The 18,610-nt window shown below is 38.5% G+C and overlaps 3 protein-coding genes across 6 annotated transcripts; all 3 read right to left on the bottom strand.

Moving 5' to 3' along the window:
- Positions 1 to 759: 759 nt before the first annotated feature.
- Positions 760 to 7,150, bottom strand: LOC103995808 (E3 ubiquitin-protein ligase MBR2). 4 transcript variants are annotated; one of them, XM_009416508.3, is made up of 6 exons: positions 7,029 to 7,150; positions 3,746 to 4,728; positions 3,358 to 3,405; positions 3,117 to 3,215; positions 2,193 to 2,351; positions 760 to 1,302 (listed from the first exon to the last, which is right to left on the bottom strand). In XM_009416508.3, the coding sequence occupies exons 2-6, from the start codon at positions 4,709 to 4,711 to the stop codon at positions 1,168 to 1,170; spliced, it is 1,407 nt and encodes a 468-aa protein (XP_009414783.2). In that variant the 5' UTR covers positions 4,712 to 4,728; positions 7,029 to 7,150; the 3' UTR covers positions 760 to 1,167. The 4 variants fall into 4 exon arrangements, with proteins under 4 accessions (XP_009414783.2, XP_064949558.1, XP_064949559.1 ...); XM_065093486.1 differs by having other exon boundaries at positions 760 to 1,053; XM_065093487.1 differs by lacking the exon at positions 7,029 to 7,150 and adding an exon at positions 6,795 to 7,017.
- Positions 7,151 to 12,475: 5,325 nt separating this feature from the next.
- On the bottom strand, positions 12,476 to 13,473 carry LOC135598108 (uncharacterized). Its single transcript, XM_065091640.1, has 4 exons — positions 13,306 to 13,473; positions 13,128 to 13,178; positions 12,774 to 13,000; positions 12,476 to 12,671 (listed from the first exon to the last, which is right to left on the bottom strand). Exons 1-4 carry the CDS (start codon positions 13,442 to 13,444, stop codon positions 12,576 to 12,578), a joined length of 513 nt encoding a protein of 170 aa, XP_064947712.1. The 5' UTR covers positions 13,445 to 13,473; the 3' UTR covers positions 12,476 to 12,575.
- Positions 13,474 to 16,485: 3,012 nt separating this feature from the next.
- On the bottom strand, positions 16,486 to 17,433 carry LOC135598192 (uncharacterized). The gene has a single exon (XM_065091732.1). The coding sequence runs from the start codon at positions 17,431 to 17,433 to the stop codon at positions 16,486 to 16,488; it is 948 nt and encodes a 315-aa protein (XP_064947804.1).
- Between the last annotated feature and the right edge of the window lie 1,177 nt (positions 17,434 to 18,610).

Below are 18,610 nucleotides of genomic sequence, written 5' to 3'. Positions count from 1 at the left end.
TATCTTAATAGTATACTTACCCAAATTCTTTTGCTATTGTAAGTTCGATACAATCGATTTCTGTTTTTTTTTTTTTTTTGGCTTTTTGGCAAAGAAGGATGAAGATAAGGATTCAGGATATTACCAAATTCTATTAAGGTTTTTACCAACTAAGAAAGTTGATGCCTTGGTACCTGAAGTGTCTATCTACTATGATGTTTATATGTAACAGTTTGTTTAATCTCATGTTTGATTTTGTGAGAATGGAATTTGTCGTGGGGCTCAGAGTAGATAAGTAAAACAATAATCTTGTCGAGTTGTATGCCTCCATTATTTGCAAGCATCACCAATTCAATAACATGCTACGTCTACAGATTATAAAGCATTTACCATCTTTCCCATCTTCTTACAAATATTCACCACCATATATTGCTCCAAAAGATTTTCAATATTTTTAACAATTCAAAACAAAGTGCCGTCTGCAAATCTTCCTAAAATTTGCAATTTCATGTACTTTTTACCCTGAAGAAGGCCATTTATGTAGAGAGCGAGTAATTAACGGTGCCAAAGGTACACACATCTCGGCGTTCAGTAAGCCAGTGGTAGCGTAGGACACGCAGTGTTTGTGACCATGAAACTTTGTCCTGCTTGTCTCATCCAAACAAATCATCGATACTTTAAGTACATGAAAATTGATGCAAAGGGTTAAATGAAAATACACTTGATCGCATTACTGCGACATCAACTTCTTTCTCTATACATATATTAGTTCTACTAACAGAAATCAAATGCTATATCTCTTACCTGTAAAAGAATTGTTATTACATCCATTGAACAATACCTTTGAAGAAATAGGCCTCACACATAAAATCAGACCTGCATCTCCTGCATTTGCATCACATTGACTGAACACAAACTATTCGACCAACAGAGACCTGCTCACAATAGAAGACAACTATAATTCCCAACCTAGAAGCCTCTTCAATGTCATAGGACCATAGTGAGGCTGTCCTTCCCAATCATTTGGGAAAAAGGCCAAATACATCCAGAAACTTTATCATGTTCCATCCACAGCTGAAAAAGAGAAAGAAAAATAATAATAATGTTATTTACAAAGTGATGAGAACTTTCGATGAATGATAGAAAGTTCAAATGCACTTTCTTGTGGGCTAGCTACAAGGAAGGGTGTCAAGAGGTTGGAGACACAGATGCTTTGCAGATGGGACACCAGTTCTTTAACCCAAGCCACTGGTGGATGCATTTTACATGGTAAGCATGCTCACATGCCAACTCCCCCAACTCATCTCCAACAACAAATTCTTCCTGGAAAACCAAAGAAAAGAACGACACTAGAAGAAGTCAGTTACTAAGACTCAACACAAAGGATCACATATCATGATTGCAATGGGCAACAAGTACACATCTTTGGAGGCCTAGTAGATCCCACACCAAAAAAGCAAGCTCACTAGTTACCACACTTTCATCCTCTTTGCTGGCAGATAAATCCTTGAATCAAAATTTAGAATGTCGTAGTTTATAGTTATTTAATGACTGTTAAAACTCATTGTAGTCTAAAGAACACGATGCCTATAAGAGAGTTTCATCACCGGTTCCCAGAATAAATAACAACATCCCAAATGGCTGCCTTTTCTAGTAGTCATCTAGACAGTAATGGCCGTCGCTTCCCTTTACAGTGCACTACAATAGCCTGTTCTCATGATGGATATTTTCTCACATATAGTCCTTGTGATGGATGATAATTATTTCAGGGGTATCCATTGTATATTAATTACAAGGAGAAATCATTTGAGTTTCTTGCTTAGATTAGTCAGGCTTTCTTGGTTTTAATGCAGAAGGAAACCATAATTCAACCATGAGATTAAAGCACTCATGAAGTTTAACTTGTTAATCCAAAGATCTTTCCTTTACATAGATAAAAAAACTTCCTTAATTGTTAAAAATGAGGGTCGACTTTGTCAAAGCTAAATTAACAATAATTTGTCATATGTATAGTACAGATATGTCATATCTTTGTGATTAACATGAAATAAGCAACAAAGCTGCAAAGGAACAAATGGATGCCATGAAACCAACAAAAAAATCAGAAGCAAAAGATTGTTACCAAGAAAATAAAGCATTCAGAGGCAAGTAAACTTAGATGATGCAAATAATATCTGATATGTATCTGAAAAGTCTGGACAAGAGGATTGTACCTGGCATATACTGCATTTGGCACCAGCTTCATCAAGTCCAGAGAACCCAGAGATCAATGAGGCAGGCATGTAATTGCTTCTCTTCAAGCATCTTGATAAAGCTTCCTCTGTCAGGGCTGTGCTCACAGTACCAATTTTCTCTTCCAGGACTAGCAATTCCTGTTCAAGAGAAAAAAAAAAAGGTTCCTGAGATATTCTCATTTGTGAATTCCTACAAACTCTGTTATCTCAGATTGGTTTAGAAATTAAACAGCAATAGTAATGCAAAAGAGAGAGATTTCTGGGGACATAAACCATCCCATTGTTAATTTGAGACAAGTATTAAAAGTGATCAATAGAAAGATGGGCCTTAGTAAAATGGTAAGTTTGCTCCTTTACACCGAAGGCTAGAGTTCGAGTCATGGAAATAACCCTCCCTAAACCCCGCATTGACGAGAGTCTCGTCTACTGATATGTTATTTTATTAAAATTATCAATAGGCATTGCAAAAGACAAGTGCACCAGCACCATACGACAGTATGTATCACTGCTTCATCCTTGAACACCTAAATTTTAATTAGCATGGAGCATTAAATAGTTTTATTCTTGGTTGGAGATGAAAAATTATTATAAATGTAACACAACGAACAAGTACATCAGACTTAACTTTGATCAACTCACACATTTGAATTAGTATGGTGATGCAGATGCAACACAATATATGAATGACATTTCCGATAGAACTGCTAACTAGTTCCTGGTCTTCATCATCCAGGAGTTACCAGACTACCATAGTTTGAACCTTGACAACATAGATAGAATAGATAGCAAAATAAAAAGCAAAAAATAAACAAAAAAAAAGACTCTTCTTCCATCAAAGGGAACTCAAGAAAACAACCCATGAGCAAATTTCATGACACTACATGACTCAAAAATAGAACAAACCTCATATGACATATTATCAATGTCCATCCTCATGTCTCTGTACTGGTCATTGAAGCTCAGACTGTCAAAAAATAAATGATTCCCAAGAAGCGATAATTGCTGCAGGAACAACATTCCTATTGTTAACACATAATTTAATGAATAAGAATATCCAAATTGATTTCTCATGCTTCTTTGACTTTATAAAGTAGCACTTATTATTAGAAAGAAGTTATCTATGAATCATGAAGCAAATGACAACCTCATATGTTAATCCTTCATCTTCGATCCTCTCTAGTGCTAATAACAACTGCATGTCAAAAGACGTCTAAGTCACTTTCAAAAGAATAGAGGTTTTTCAGGCAAAAAAGTGATTAGAAGTAACCCCATACTTGGCATTTCTACAAACTTCAAAAGAGTATAAAAGCAATTTAGGTACATCCTCAATCAAAATATTTGGTGATTTAAAATAATTGAGATAACTAGTAATAACTGAATTGAAACATCATAATCAAAAGTTCTTTTACTTGTTTCATTTATTAATCACATTGCAATTCCTGTTTCTCTGGTTATATCCACCCAGCTTTCATTATCTAAATGTAGGGTAAGTAAACAAAAGATAGCCATTATGACAATAAGTTTGACAGTACCTCAGCGACTTCTTCCATGACTAAGTGTGGATAGCCATCTCTATCTTCCAAAGAAGCATCAAATGTATGTGTGCTACTTGCTACAGGTTCATGAATTTGTCCAATAGGAGCAATCCGAGTGCTGGATCCAGGTTGTCCATGTACATTGTGACAAAGAGGATTAAAATCTGTTGACAATCTTGATGAACTTTGAGGAACACCTCTTACTCCATTTGGTGACTGGTTTCTAGACCTTCTTGGAGCTCGACGAGGTACATCCAGGCCTGAATTTGTTCCACTTGACGATGGGATCATGCTTTTGCCACTGGAAGATGGACTTGCCTTGTAAAGGGATCTCTTTCTTATATTATTAGCTGTTCTGCTACTTCCAGAATTAGGTGAGTTAAAACCTGATGGACGAACATTGGATACGCCTGCCCGTGTTGGATTTTCCAACCCATATGCATGGGCCATGCTGGTGCTGGCAAATGTACTTAAATTATCTTTGTAGTGATATCTGGACTGTCTAGTGACTTCCTTAGATGTTTTTGATCTCAATTTATTGCTGCAGGATTCCTCTTCTCCGGTTGTGGAGTGCGAGTCTTCTTTCTTCCCTAGTCCTCTTCTGGAGTCTGAATCTTTTATATCCAGAGATCTGCTAGTGCACTTAATTTTATCACTCTCTCTTTGGCTATTACTGCTCTCTGCAACATCTGCTTCTTCAGGAGATCTTCTAGTCCTTCCTCCTCGTTGAGGCCTTCTAAAACTACTAGCAGGTAATAATTTAGATGATCCTGTGTGAAAGGGAGCTTTGTCTTGTTCTCCTACCTTGGTGCCTTTCATCGAATAGAAATTAGCACCACATCCTAACCGGCTACAGGATCGGATGCTTCTAGCATGGTGATTTTGTTCTCTAAAGGTAATACTACAACCACTTTTGGAAAAAATTATTCCACTAGCAGTCCTTCTACCCATAGAACAATCCATGCCAGAGCAAAGATCACCTATTGGAAAAAAAGAAGCAGCTTTCGATCATTCAGCAACACCAGGTGTCAAGAGTATAGAAAAAAATAGAGCAAAAACACCAATTTGAGAAAAAAACAATTGCAATTATCATTCATTCAGCAACACCAAACTTCTTTGTTTCAGGAGTAACATAAAATGAGCTAGCACAAATGTTTTATATAGTATAAGCATTCAAAATAAAGCGTAACAGGATGGTGAACTATGTTCAGATAGGAACATCCACTTTAGTTGATTATTCAGAATAAGTACCATGACACTGTGTGCCACTACAAACTATTACAAAAAAAAAAATGGACAGAAAACGGGATCAGCAAGTGACTAAGCTTTTACTATACAATCTGACCGTAAGACAAAAAAAAGAACAATTCTAAATAGCCATCACTAGCATACAAAAAACCTAAACATCAAGCAATTCAGAATGCATGGCTCTAATAGGAACTTCATATAGTCAGGAGTATATGACCTTAATGGAAACTATGGGGGAATTGATGCATGTTTTTCTGACCGCAACATCTTGTCCCAAGCTATATTGAGTTCAAAAAGTGTGTTGGATTAAAGGGTGTCTCAGAGAAGTAATGCATTTGCTATTGCTATAACATCTGGTTCCTCCAAAAGCCGAAGATTTTCAGATTTTGGTACCATTGATTTATGCAAACACTTGCCAGTTTCACTTTGTTATCCATTTCTTTTTCTGGCTATAGCATCATCAACAAGAAAGCCTTATATTCTGTTCGCAAACAGCATTCAACTAATATAAATAAAGTGAGATACAATGTCTGGATGCATCCACCGGTATGAACTCCAATATATCCTCTAGAAGAATTTGACATCTGTGTTCTGTTATCCCCTGATTCAAGAAAGGCCATCGCAAATATTAATGAATTAACATCTACTTGAGCTAGCAATTACCCAGTGATAGGCAGTTATTAGTGTTTGTCGCATTTGCAGATTTGTCAATTCATTATTTGGGCAAACCAGGGTCTCATAGCTGAAATAGGGTATTTGCATCCTGCATAGGCAATAGATTGTTCAGATGTTGGGATCTAGGTTATCTTATTAGCCTTCATTTCAATCACGCTCTCTATGAACAGGAGGAAAAGTCCATGATTGCGCATATTCATTTCATCCTTTTAGCAAAATTTGATATCAAGTGTTTAAGAAAGTTATGTTATACAACAAATTAGTAGCATGGCACAGAATGAGGAGAAGAAACCTAAGCCCTAGAAATGTATCATCAACAGGGGTGAAGCCTTTCTTACCAGGTGTAGTTTGCCTATATAACAACTCTTAAGTTAAAATGGATCAACAGAATCCAAGTAAACCAGCTATCAGCCTATCATCAACTCATCGATAATTGATGTCATGGCAAAGTTACTAAACCAAAAAATAAACTTAAGGCCCTTCTTCACAACTTACAAAGCCTATCAGCAAGGAAGAATCTCAAAAAATTCTTAAACAATACATAAAGACAAGAAAAAAAAGGGAACAATGATAACTCTCAATATCCAAAGCTACTAAACCAAAAAGCAGCTAAATGTTCGCCAACGGACACTAGTAATTCAGATGCAAATCACCAATGAACCAATGAAAAAAGAAAAATACAAACATGCCCAACCATGTTAGGACATAAGCAAAACAAATATTGTATTTGAGAAGATGAATGAAAGATACGAAACAACAGGAAAAACATAGCATAGCACAGCTCCGAGGGTTCAGTTTCAACATCAAACCAGATATTATGAACATTCAGAAAAAGTAAATAAATGAATGATGAAAACCGAAAAACAGAATTAGAAACCAAAGATAATAGTAAATATATTTTCTTGTAGGATAAAGGAAATATCCACTCTATGCTTTTTGGGAAACAAGGAGAACACATCATAATGATCTTCTATCTAATCTAAATTCAACACAATCAACAAGCGCATAGAAGATGACACAAAATTCACCAAAAAGACCCAACAAGGAATTATCAATTCATCCAAAATTAGATAAACATGCGATTCTTCAAGAAACTCCTGGATAAGATGAGATCAAAACTGACGAATGTTTACAGCACCAGACGCCAATCCGTGTGAACACAAAACAACGACAACAAGCTCGAGTCTTTCGGCCGAGAAGACGCTCAAAACCACAAAAAGCACAAATCTTTATGCCGCACAAGATCAAAGCCTTCGCTTCCACGAGGGAACAAGATCAAAGTTTCGAAGCAAGAACTCGATCGAACCAAAAGACAAGGGGTGGAGAGGAAGAGGAGCGAGAGAGAGGAAAAGGTAACCTTTGGTTTGCCTACTCAACCCTCTCTGAGGAAGAGACCAAACGCAATCGTTCCACGGGGAGAGAGAAGAGACGGCGGGGAACGAATCTTTAATACCCAATAGGCGGACGGCAATGGATGGGCACGAGAAAGGAATAGGGGGTGGTCAAAAGTATTGAACGCCTCCCTTATCGGCACCGAGACCGGATCCCAGCCGTTGGATCCGACCCATCGCGCGCCAAGGTCGGATCGGACGGTGATCCGAGGCCCATCGGTCGTTGGGTGACGCTTCCGCGGGCCGCTTGGCGATGGCCGCCAGCGACTCGGTCACCAATGAAGCCCATAGAAGAGGCAATAAGGCCGATCGATAGGATGGGAATTCTCCTCTTCTTGCCATTCCTACCCTTACACCACTAAATTCCTAAAGGAACATTTAACGACATTCCAGGAGACAGCATGAAAGTGGGCATCCGGATTTATTTCATTTCCATACATCCCACAACTCAAATTCTCTTTTGATGTTTTGTGTATCCATTTCTGTTTCCGATAAGTCGTGAAATTAAGGGCGAAATGATTTCCAAGGGTTAATCATAAAATTCATGTCGTCGTACGCAAAAGTATTATCTATGAAGTCGATTCGAGATACCCTAAGTGATACTAACGTGATATTAAATTGATAAGTGATACTCGGTTAATATATCGAGTTGATATAGTAATCGATAGGATATAATAAAATGGTGTTAGATTGTTCACATGTCGAACCCATCCTTTATATTGTACCTAAGAGGCACTTGAGAAAATAAGAACACCTAAAACAATATTTTAATTAAATCATAATTTTTTTGCTAAAAATAGAGAAATTTTATGAAAAAAACCTGATTTTTCACTTTAACCTCAATTTAAATTATGTATATAATTCGTCTTTTAGTGCAAAGGAGAAGTACAAGGAAAATTAGTCAAATAAGGGGATCTTCTCAAAAATAGTTGGTTTGCTACTCATGTTGTATTTCTTCTTTCTTTTTGTAATAATTGGAGGTTCATGGCGAATTCAATCCTTAGAAATCAATAATGAAATAAAATCAAACCAACTTATGAATTCTTTATTGTCTTAGTTATTAATTGTCTTAGTTAATCTATGCACCTTTCTTCTTAAAATTCAAAGAGTTTTTCCCATCTTTTCAAATATATTTTTATATATTTTTCTAAATTAATAAATAGAGATTCATAAAGTATTTATTGAATATTTGAATCTTAAAATATAAATTTTTTTCTTCACATAAAGGTCTCCATAAATTTGATTTTTTTTTGCATACTAGTCCCAAAAATTGCTAGAATATAACTTAAAGCCATGTCCAATTTATTGTCTTAAACTTTAAAACATAATAATATTGATCAAAAATTCAAGATGGTATTATTGTTAGAACATAAACCAAAACTACATCGGGTTTGATTAAGAAATCAAATAAAATTATATTTTAAATAATTAAAAATAAAATTATAGAGAAAATAAAAACTCGGAATCACATATGATGTTATCTAAGGCAAATCTAATCCCAACGTGCATGACGAAGAGAAGATACCCTAAGATATAACCTTCTTAAGTATATAAGCACTAATTGAATAGTAAATGAGAAGAAAAATGAAAGATTATATCTTATAAAAAGATGTCATTTGTCGAGAAAAATCGAAAAAAAAAAATTTCTTGCTTCATAGGAGAGATACAGAAACATTTTCAATCTCCCTTAATAATCCAAATGGTCAAACACAAAATCACATTAAAAAATTTAAAGAAAAAAAATAATGGAAAGAGTAAATGAAAATTTATAAGGTTTTTCGTTATTCGATCCTAAGAGATATTATAGCAAAAATATTTAGTTCAAATCTTATCAGGATATGCTAATAAAAAACATACCCCCTATTAATGTTCTACCATCCACTGTAAAATGGAGTGTATTCACAACATATATTAAGATCATGTCTCATATATATATCATTTACTAACTTAAAGTTATTGTTCATAAAAGATAATTAGCAACCCAACACTGGAAGTTTGACGTAAGGGGGTGACAAGTCAGATCATATCTTACACAGTTTCACATCTTTTAAAGCAACTCCGAAGCTTCAGCCTTCAAGAAAGCATTGCCTTACTGGATTGCGAATCCCTGCACGCAAAGCTCTTCAATCCACTTCAACAAGTCATACACATCAATCTCCCCAAACCTGTACTGCTTTAGAAAAGCTTTCCCTTTGCTTAATTAACTATTGTGGCTGGTCCAACCACAATGATGGAGACGGAGCAGACCCACCATCTCCTCCTCCCCCCCCCCCACAATATACTACCGTTGCTGGTTTACTGCAAGAGAATGTTGATGAGTACTCGTGTTCCTTCATATCATTCGACGTGAACTCCAAAGCCAAAGCCACCTTTTGTGGAGTGACAGGACACATTGATGTGGTCAAACTTTGGGGTGTCAGTGGTTGGAAGGTTTTCCTCCTTTCTTCTCGTATCTTTTGTCAAGCAATTCTTAAATCTTTGATATCTTCTCTCTCAGATTAATGAAGAGTATATGTATAGATGTGGCGACCACCACCCAGAATAGAATGCTTGTGTTCCACGAAGTACACAAGTCATGAGTGGATACACACACCATCATCGCCGGCCACAAAGGATTTCTCTCTCTCTCTCTCTCTCTCTCTCTCTCTCTCTCTCTCTCTCTCTATATATATATATATATATATATATATATATATATATATATGAGCAGAGGGCCAATTTAGTGTGTCAGCATCAATTCTGGCTGTGCAAGGAAGTGTATGGGTTGTGCTTTGGTCACCACAAAACTTCATGATAAAGAGTACGTCGACATCATCATGTGGATCGCTTCGGTGTCCCGTTCGCCAAGTGGGTGATGCCAATGGATATTTTATCCCTTGAATGCACTGCACTGGAAGATGCTGATCGTATGTCTAATAAAAATAGAGATGAGCTACAAATGTATTAATTAAAAAAGACTTTATCTCTCATTAAAACTTAAAAAGTTAAAAATATTATAAATTTAAATAAGGAGTTTAAGAAAAATTATAAAGAACACCATCGTAAATATGTTTTTTAACCTTGTGCACGACGAAAACATGCAAGCGTGCGACATGACATGACACAATATCTCTACGACTACTTGCACTAGACACACTTAGAAAAGTCCAAAAATAATAATAATAATTTCGAGTTTTTCTTATAAAAGTTAATTGAAACGAGTCTCATATTATTAAAAATTTATAGAGTCCTATATTAGGTTTGACATATAATTTAATTGTTTAAATGATGTTGAAATCTCATTATACGGTAGTCTATATCAACTTAACTTGAACTTCAATGCTTTAAGAAAAGATTCCAACATGATTAGTTGATATCACAAACATCAAAACAATAGCATGGCCAAACTTGCTATGACTTCTTCAACCTCAACAACGGTACCCCAATCAAAGTGCATGTCATCTATTTCTTTAAAGATGATCCTTTATCATAATGGAGGCTTTTTTTCTCACATCATAATGATATCCATGTTGTTGACTACCAACAACTCATATGTATTTCCATATGTGATTTTATTTCTATTTTGTCCTTTATTAATCTTCTAAAGAGGCATAAAGTGATTTGATCAAAAGTTTCAAGCACTTAAACTTGTCGGAATAATTATTTTACATCTAGAGGGTTTCTCATCGATCGATTTCAATAACGGTAAAAAAATTTAATAATGAACTATTTATTTATTTATTACTATCTAAATTTATGTTTGTGCTTCTCGAATAAGAACTACTACATGGTCATATCAATGGGGAATAATTTGGGATGCAATCATAAAAATTCCATCAAAAGCACCTAAAAAACATGGTTACTATCTATTTTTTAAGATGGGTGTATTTTCTTGCTCTTATAACTATCTATTTTTTTAACTAAGAGATGAATTCGTGGTATGAAAATTGGAGGATCATTAAAACAATGCAAAAAATTTCAATTTCTCTATAGATTATGACTAATTTCATTGCACTAGAAAAAAAATTAGAGGAGGAATAAAAGGCTAATTTTATCGACGCATAACATAATGCAAAATGATCGATATTATTTTGCGCAAAGAAAAAATTATCACGTCGAGGTTTCAAACCTTTGATAAGATACGTGATACTTTGTATGTACAATTGAGAATTATTGTTTATCTCACTTAGCATAGTTATGTTTCTGATTAATATATCGATGTAAATTTTGGTAGACTTTCAATTTTGGCTTCTAACATTTGTTCATGGAAGAATAAGACACATACTTGAATCTCATATTTCAGGTTGAGCCCAACTCGAGAATGGGCCGAAGCAATTAAAAGCTCAATGTCGAACCAAATCACACAAGAAATCCAACCATGGAGAACTCCCACGGGCATTGTGGCAAGCAAAAATTAGAATGATCTAACATTCGACGAGCTCATAAATAGTTCAAATTCGACACTCAAAAACAGACAAGACGATACGATGAGAATCCTTCGTTTAGAAAGAAAAAAGAATATAATAGTTATACATGTATTTTCTTCTTGATATATATGAGAAAAACTTTCAAAATTTTAGAGACATGCATGGCATCCCAAACAATATCAAACATGATGCTCAGGTAAATTGTTGACATCTTGATGAATCTGATGTGAATTAGATTCATATGTGTAGAGTTATCCGAGGTAAAAACGTAAAGCTCCAAATGTATTATTTGTACGAAGATCAAGATCGAGAAATGCTTCCCAACTTGATCCCTCTGATATTCAAGTTAGTAATATGAGTTCTCAAATATTGGTTCAAGTAATTCAAAAGAAGTCCATATTTTAAATGTTAGAATGAAATTTATGATTGCTTTCTTCGTTATAATGGATAAGAAGGAAGCATAATGGATAAGAAGGAAGCTTGTGACCGTCTATCTTATCATAAACAATGAGAAAAAAAAATTTATGATTATCAAATGAAAGTAAATTTACATTTGCCTACTTTAAATCTTTATTCACTAGTGAGATAACTTAGGATCTCTATTCCCTATCAACTTCTATTATGGAAATTGTAGCTCGGTTTGCATTGATACAGCCCTTCCTCGATTGCGACCATCTCGCTCTAGCAACTATTTTTGTCATACAAAAGTTTGCCTCTAATGTATGACTTCCTGCGTAGGAGCCTCAAATTATGAGGCTTTTCCCACAACCCAATCATTGTACGATCTACAGAATCTATAACAAAGAGATGCGCATAGATGTCAATCTTCGTACGATCCACCCGTATTCATCTTGAACAGAAGAAGAAGAAGATAAACATAGATGTTGGTGAGGAGAGATCCTCATGTGCATAGCAAATCATGTTAAAAAGAAGATGAAATCTAAAGCTTTAAGAGACACAGAAATGAATCCGACGGAGCCAACATTCGATTTTAAGTGAGATCTTTATCCCGATTAACTATACGGAAATGGAAGAAATGAACAACTTTGATCTATACTTCACACTTACTTTTAGTGAGAATAGTATTAGAGTTCATGATCTAATATTTCACATGCATAGACAGAGGAGTCCTTTCGATCGACACTTTCTTCCACCATCTTCCATCGGAGAAGAAGTTCTTGAAACCCCATATGTACACTTAAACTACAAGGTTGGAGTACAATGTTATTGTCATGCACAAGAAGAAGAAGAAGACGATGAAGGGGGAACAGCTGCTACTGCAGCTCTCTGTTCGAATCCTCCTACCTCCTCTTCCACCACTTCATTGGCGGTGGTGATGCTGAAGCAACTCCGTCGAGTCACAGGAGGACGTTCGTCGGGAGGCGCAGGCTGATGGCCTCCAAGCCGTCGCTTCCGCTGCTCGGATGGGTTGGACCCCTCCGTCTTTGATCTCCTCACCATTTCCCACATCACCTGCACATCTTCGTACCCGCACGTTTGAACGTCGTCGTGAAGCTTCAGAATCCCATCGCCTGTGTCCAACAAATAACATAAGAGACGATTATGCTGAGACCCATCGATCGATCGATGGGTTGCCGTCTCCAAAATCTCGTAATGATCACAAAGTCAGGAATCAAGATTCCCACAAGGGCGCACAACCTGCTCTGCCCACGGCCTGAACCTTGGCGGACACTCCGATGCCGCCACGGCCTGCGAGTTAGCGAGCAAACAACACAGCATCAAATCCACGGTTGGAAGACGATGAATTGGGGAGTCCATACGATACATAGTTCAGTAAAGCAACGAGAGAACGCTATCCGTATGAGGGTGAGCTTACCGTGCTTGCAGGCTTTGACCCGGGCGGCGATGGCGACCCAGGCGCGCTTCACCGGGAGCACCACCTTCTTGTCCCACCACGGCATCATCACCTTCTGCCGCTCCTCCTCCTCCTCTGCTTTCCCCCAACAGTAAACCATAGTGCTTTCTCTCTCTCTCTCTCTCTCTCTCTTCCTCTCCATTTAAGGGGCGGTATTTCCTGTGTACGTATAATTATTATACGCCTCATGGAGACGGGTTGGTCAAAAGGTGATGACCGCACCTTAGAGGAAACGGCGTCCGGTTTCCCGGTCCTCACCGGGCTTTTGGCTTCGAGCGCGGGGGTGCGGCAACCGCCACGCGGCTGTAAGCGGCACACCTCCGCCCACGTCACCTTCTCACGTCAGAGAACGCCACGCGACCCCATTTTTAGGTTGGACCATTGAGGGAGTGAAGCGGTCACATCGGCCACCTCGCCGATTCATCGGATGGGGGCTTTGGGGCGAGTGGGGTTGGCAAGCAACGCATTAAAGCTCCCGAGGAGCCAATTGGAATGAGACTCTAATCGAATCATCCCACCATATACCTAAACGAAGAAATCATTCTAATTAAAGCAGGCAGGCCAAAAATCTCATCACAATCCTCCGTGATTAAGCATGTCAAACAAATATCGTAATGCATGTATATGTATATTTTTAACAAATAATGAAGACAAGATTTGCTCTTTAAATCTTTCTATAAAATCAAATTAGTCAAATAAAAATGTTAATGCATACACACACACATATATATGTTATTTATTTATACATCTTATTTTTTATAAAAAGGGAAGAAAGAGAATTGAGTATAATAAAACCTCACTAAAATATTTCAACTAAGATTGTTCAAGTTTTAAAGATTGAAACATAAGATTTTAGATTCCCAATTAATAAAGTTGAGTTCATTACATATATATATATATATATATATGATTTGGATAAACTAAAAATAATAATAATAATAATAATCACTCATCGTTGAAGCTTACCATCTAATATTCTAATGGCTATGTTTATCTCTCGATCCGACGTAATCTTTGTGTCACCCTTAATACGTGTTGGGTTGCCGGTCGCCGAGGAATCGCCGTAGAGAACATCCCGGAGGATCCGAGAGGGACGGCACACCCAATGAGTCGTCGCCGGGGACGAAGCTCTTTTCGCCATAATCCGCAGCACGCGTTGACATATGTGCACCGACATTCGACCGGATGTGTCCGCACAGCCGTCCGATTCGACGACTTCCATTGGTGCGATCTCAGTCACCTGCCGCACGTGTTGAGACCAAGAAATGGATTGGTGCGGTGATCATTTCGTTCGAAGAGGATACGTTATCTTATTACTAATGATGCATGTCATTCCACTATGTTGGAGAATCTACACAGTGTCGATATTCCATAGCACACATCCTTATTTTATTACTCTCTCATTCGAGATGTATTTTTTCTTTTTCCATCTGTACTTTTATCTCGATTATTCATGTTAATATCATTAATTTTTTGTCATCGTCTCGACGACGAAAGAGTTGAGTCTAACTAGCTTAAGATCTTACCATCATCGTTATATGTTTTGACCTAAGTAATATCAAAAATATTCAACGAGCTCGTTCGATGCTTAAGTCAATCGATCACTCAATTTTAAAGTTCTTTATATCTATAACCGAGTGTTTTTATGAATTTTATTTATTTTTTTAATTTAGATGGTTAGAATAATTGAGGAAATTATTATAGTGAGGGATGACATGGCTGATAGTCGCTGACGTGGCTTTGGACGTGTCTGGCTCCGGTTATCGGGATATCAAAGTGGAGTCTCAGTGCGGAACAGTGGTGCATCCAAAGACCCTTTCTGCTGCGTTTGGCAGGCAAACACAACATGTACTCCATGAATACTTGGGATAAAGATAAAGATGAGAGACCTAAAAGAATTATTTGGGACGTATACATGCATGAGTTGGTGCTGAAGCAGCCCACGTCACAGGATGAGAAAGATTGAAGCTGAAGTAATGGGTGACTACTCTGGAGGAGGACTGCAAGACGGGGAGGGAGAGTCGGTCGTTCCAGCAAACACATTGCAGTCTGATGCAAATGGATGACTCAGACTCTGCTTCTTCTTCTTCTTCTTCTTCTTCTTCCTCGTCAGTTGGATTGCATGGGATTCCTTCCGCGTCAAGCATGAGATGGTCCCCAGAGTTCCACCCAGCCAAGCAATAACGGGCAGTCCATGTTCAGTGCGCGCAAAAGCTGTTTCCTGCGCCTCATGGCACTCTTTGACGACGAGCAGCACCGTTCCTTTGACGTCGATGCGTCCACTGACGATGGCTCGAGTGAAACCACGGGAGGAGGAAAAGGTGCATGCAGGTCCTCAACGCGTGGACCGAAATGGAAGATGCTTCTCTTCGTGAGGTCATGAAGGCAAGTGTCGCATGCGTTCCTCGAGGTTGACGTCATCATGAGAGAGAGAGAGAGAGATGGAATGATGGCTTTTGTGACTCTATTCTTTCAACTCTTTGGAAGAGGAAAGTTTGCTTCTTCCATCTCCTCTCACTCTTCCATTACCGCCATAAGCTGTTTTGTATGGCAAGTGGCCGTGGTTTTGGATTGGATTGGAGAAGGAATCAGCAAAAGCATGAGCACGAATGATTCCCATAAATGAACTTTTAGCCGCACTAAGTTCGTCTAGAAAGTCTTTTTTCTTTTCTTTTTGTTTTCTCTTCTTTTCTTTGGTGTTAAGGAAAAGACGTGAAGGATATTAATGTTGATCGAGATTACATTCTCAGGATTTCTTTGCTTCCTAATTCTGGATGATGATAGGATGAGGTAATTTCATATTCTTATCTGAAGAATATGAATCATAAATTATACCATTAACATTAATCATTTGACTGTAAATATCGAAAATAAGATTGAGATTAATACAATTATATTAGTAGTATAGCACAATGGAAATCATGAGAGAAACCACTTGATTAAACAGAACAAGGTAATATATTACACTTACGGAGAGAAAAATATGGATCTCATGAGAGACAGACATTAACAGCAGCAGCATCAGATATAACTCCTCATGAGAATAAGAAAACTGGTCGCCAAGTCGCTCGAGCACACTGTTCTTCGTCCACGTAGGTTGACTCGGTCAACACCTTCCTCCTGCGGGTCGTTCAATCCGGATCACCTCTTTGACTCCTCCCCCTCCCCGCGTTGACCTCCTTGACCATCCGCCCCCACATCCTCGTGCAACGAGATGACGGTCTCGAACGCCCCCACCAGCGCTTTGACCTTGTTCCTCCTCGCCGCCGCCGCCGCCGCAGCAGCCTCGTCCGTGACGGCGATGGAGGCGGGCGGCGACCCCTTTCTCCCCTTCACCTCCTTGCCCTCCTCTTCCCTCACCGCCGCCTTCCCCTTGCACCTCAGCCTCTCACCCGCCGCCGCCTGCTCCTTGCGTTCGTGTCCAGCCACCAACTTTCCAGATCGTCGGACGCTTGGCTTTCTTGTACCTTCCGCCATGTCGATGGAGGTCATGGACATCGACTTCGCTCGTGCTCTCTGCTTGCCTGCTGCGACGACAGCACTCTTCTCGGAGCTCTTGGGGTGTTTAACTTCTTTGTCTCTGCTCTTTGGTGAAGTCGACCGAGTCGACTCAGCTTCTGCGACCTTGGCATGAGGCTGTTCGTTCCTCTTCAACGGGAGACTTCTCGTCTTTCTGAGAGGAGGACTCGGTGATGCCTTCTCCGAGTTCGCTTCATTGCGTACGGCTAGTTTGTGTACAGGTGACAGTGAAGGGGCCCGAGTTGCTCTGTGCTTGGAGGAAGTGGGGCTTAATTGAGGTGGGCATGGCGTCGGAGAAGCTCTGGGGATCATCAGCTTATGCGGAAGGCGTTTACCATTGGCGGCGGCGAATGGCGGGGAAGCATGACAAGGCTGGTGCTGGTTCTTGGAGGAATGGGTGGAGCATATCGTTGGTTTGAGATAGTGTGGGAGAGACTTCTCAGGTGGCCTGGGGATGTGCCTGTAAGGGGAGTCGACGATGGTTCGTCTGCCATTTGGAGGATCGAGCCGGCGTGGAGTTGACGGAGCTGAGTTGCTTTTCTCTTTCTGATCGACGCCTTCCTTATCCATGGTTGCCGTGAGCTGCTGCTCTCTGCTTTGTGGCATTCAGAGAAGAAAATTACGTGATAAGAAGGAAGAAGACGATCGCGCTTCATTCCCATCGGCCAATAGCGGCATTATTATTGGTCGATGCAAGCCGGAAAAATTCTGTGACTCAACAACGTTGTCTGTGAAAGTAATATTATTCCTTTTGTGCATCAAAGATGCTCTCAAGAATGATAATATAATTTTTTTTGTAGATTAAATGACAAAAAAAACAATAAACAAATAGATTTGAATTTGAATACAATAGAAAGAAGAATGGAGATGCTTCTTCTTCATCTGATGTAGATAAAGAAACGTGGGTCATAAGAGAGAGAGAGAGAGGAAGTCATTCATGTGGACCATTATGATCGAAGGGAATGCAGATATATAACGTATCGAGGAATGGCTGCAAAGGCGAGTTACCTTGTGACGGGAATTACCTAGCCATCGTTGTTCTCAGGGAACCTGCGATGGACGGGAGAAGGCAGCTTCGAGGCCGAAGGTGTCTCTTGAGCTCACGCCATTTCTAATGGCACAAGGGAGGAGGACCGTCGACGGCATCGTGACAAAGAGGGGTAATTATAGGGAGTCAACGTAGCGCCACATTCTAATATGGGGTTTGACCGGGTCAAAGCACAGTAGTTTTCTTTCCAACTTGGAACAGCGTCGTGAGACAAATTTTAGGAGAAGTAATACGTGGATTCGTCTAACCGTGCCTAACAATTAAGACCGAATTCATTACGTTCTAATTCGCATGACAACATAAATGGTAGGGATAAAAGGCTCAATAATAAAAATTAAATGTGATTCGATTAATAAAAATAAAAACTTAAGATTTAGAACTTACTCGGAATAATCATTATCGAAGCTTGTCCTAAGGAATGATTTCTCCTCTTTATGCATGCAGGCTTATGGTCAAGAACAATAATAATCCAAACGATTATGTGTAATCATAACTGAAAATTTTAATTAAAATATATAAATCAGTAAAAAATAACAGACACAAAATAAAAAAAATAATAATAAAATTTAGGAATTTTATTTTAAAAAATAAAACATCTAAGAGAAATATTAATTCTAAAAGAAGAAACTGCATACCATGATTTAAACTGGATGATGGGCGTGGAAGAGCCACAACTCTGTCATTCTTGTGCTCTACATC

The sequence above is a fragment of the Musa acuminata genome, chromosome BXJ2-1 (genome assembly GCF_036884655.1).
Source record: "Musa acuminata AAA Group cultivar baxijiao chromosome BXJ2-1, Cavendish_Baxijiao_AAA, whole genome shotgun sequence".
Lineage (NCBI taxonomy): Eukaryota > Viridiplantae > Streptophyta > Magnoliopsida > Zingiberales > Musaceae > Musa > Musa acuminata.
This window is presented reverse-complemented; position numbering and strand designations above follow the sequence as displayed.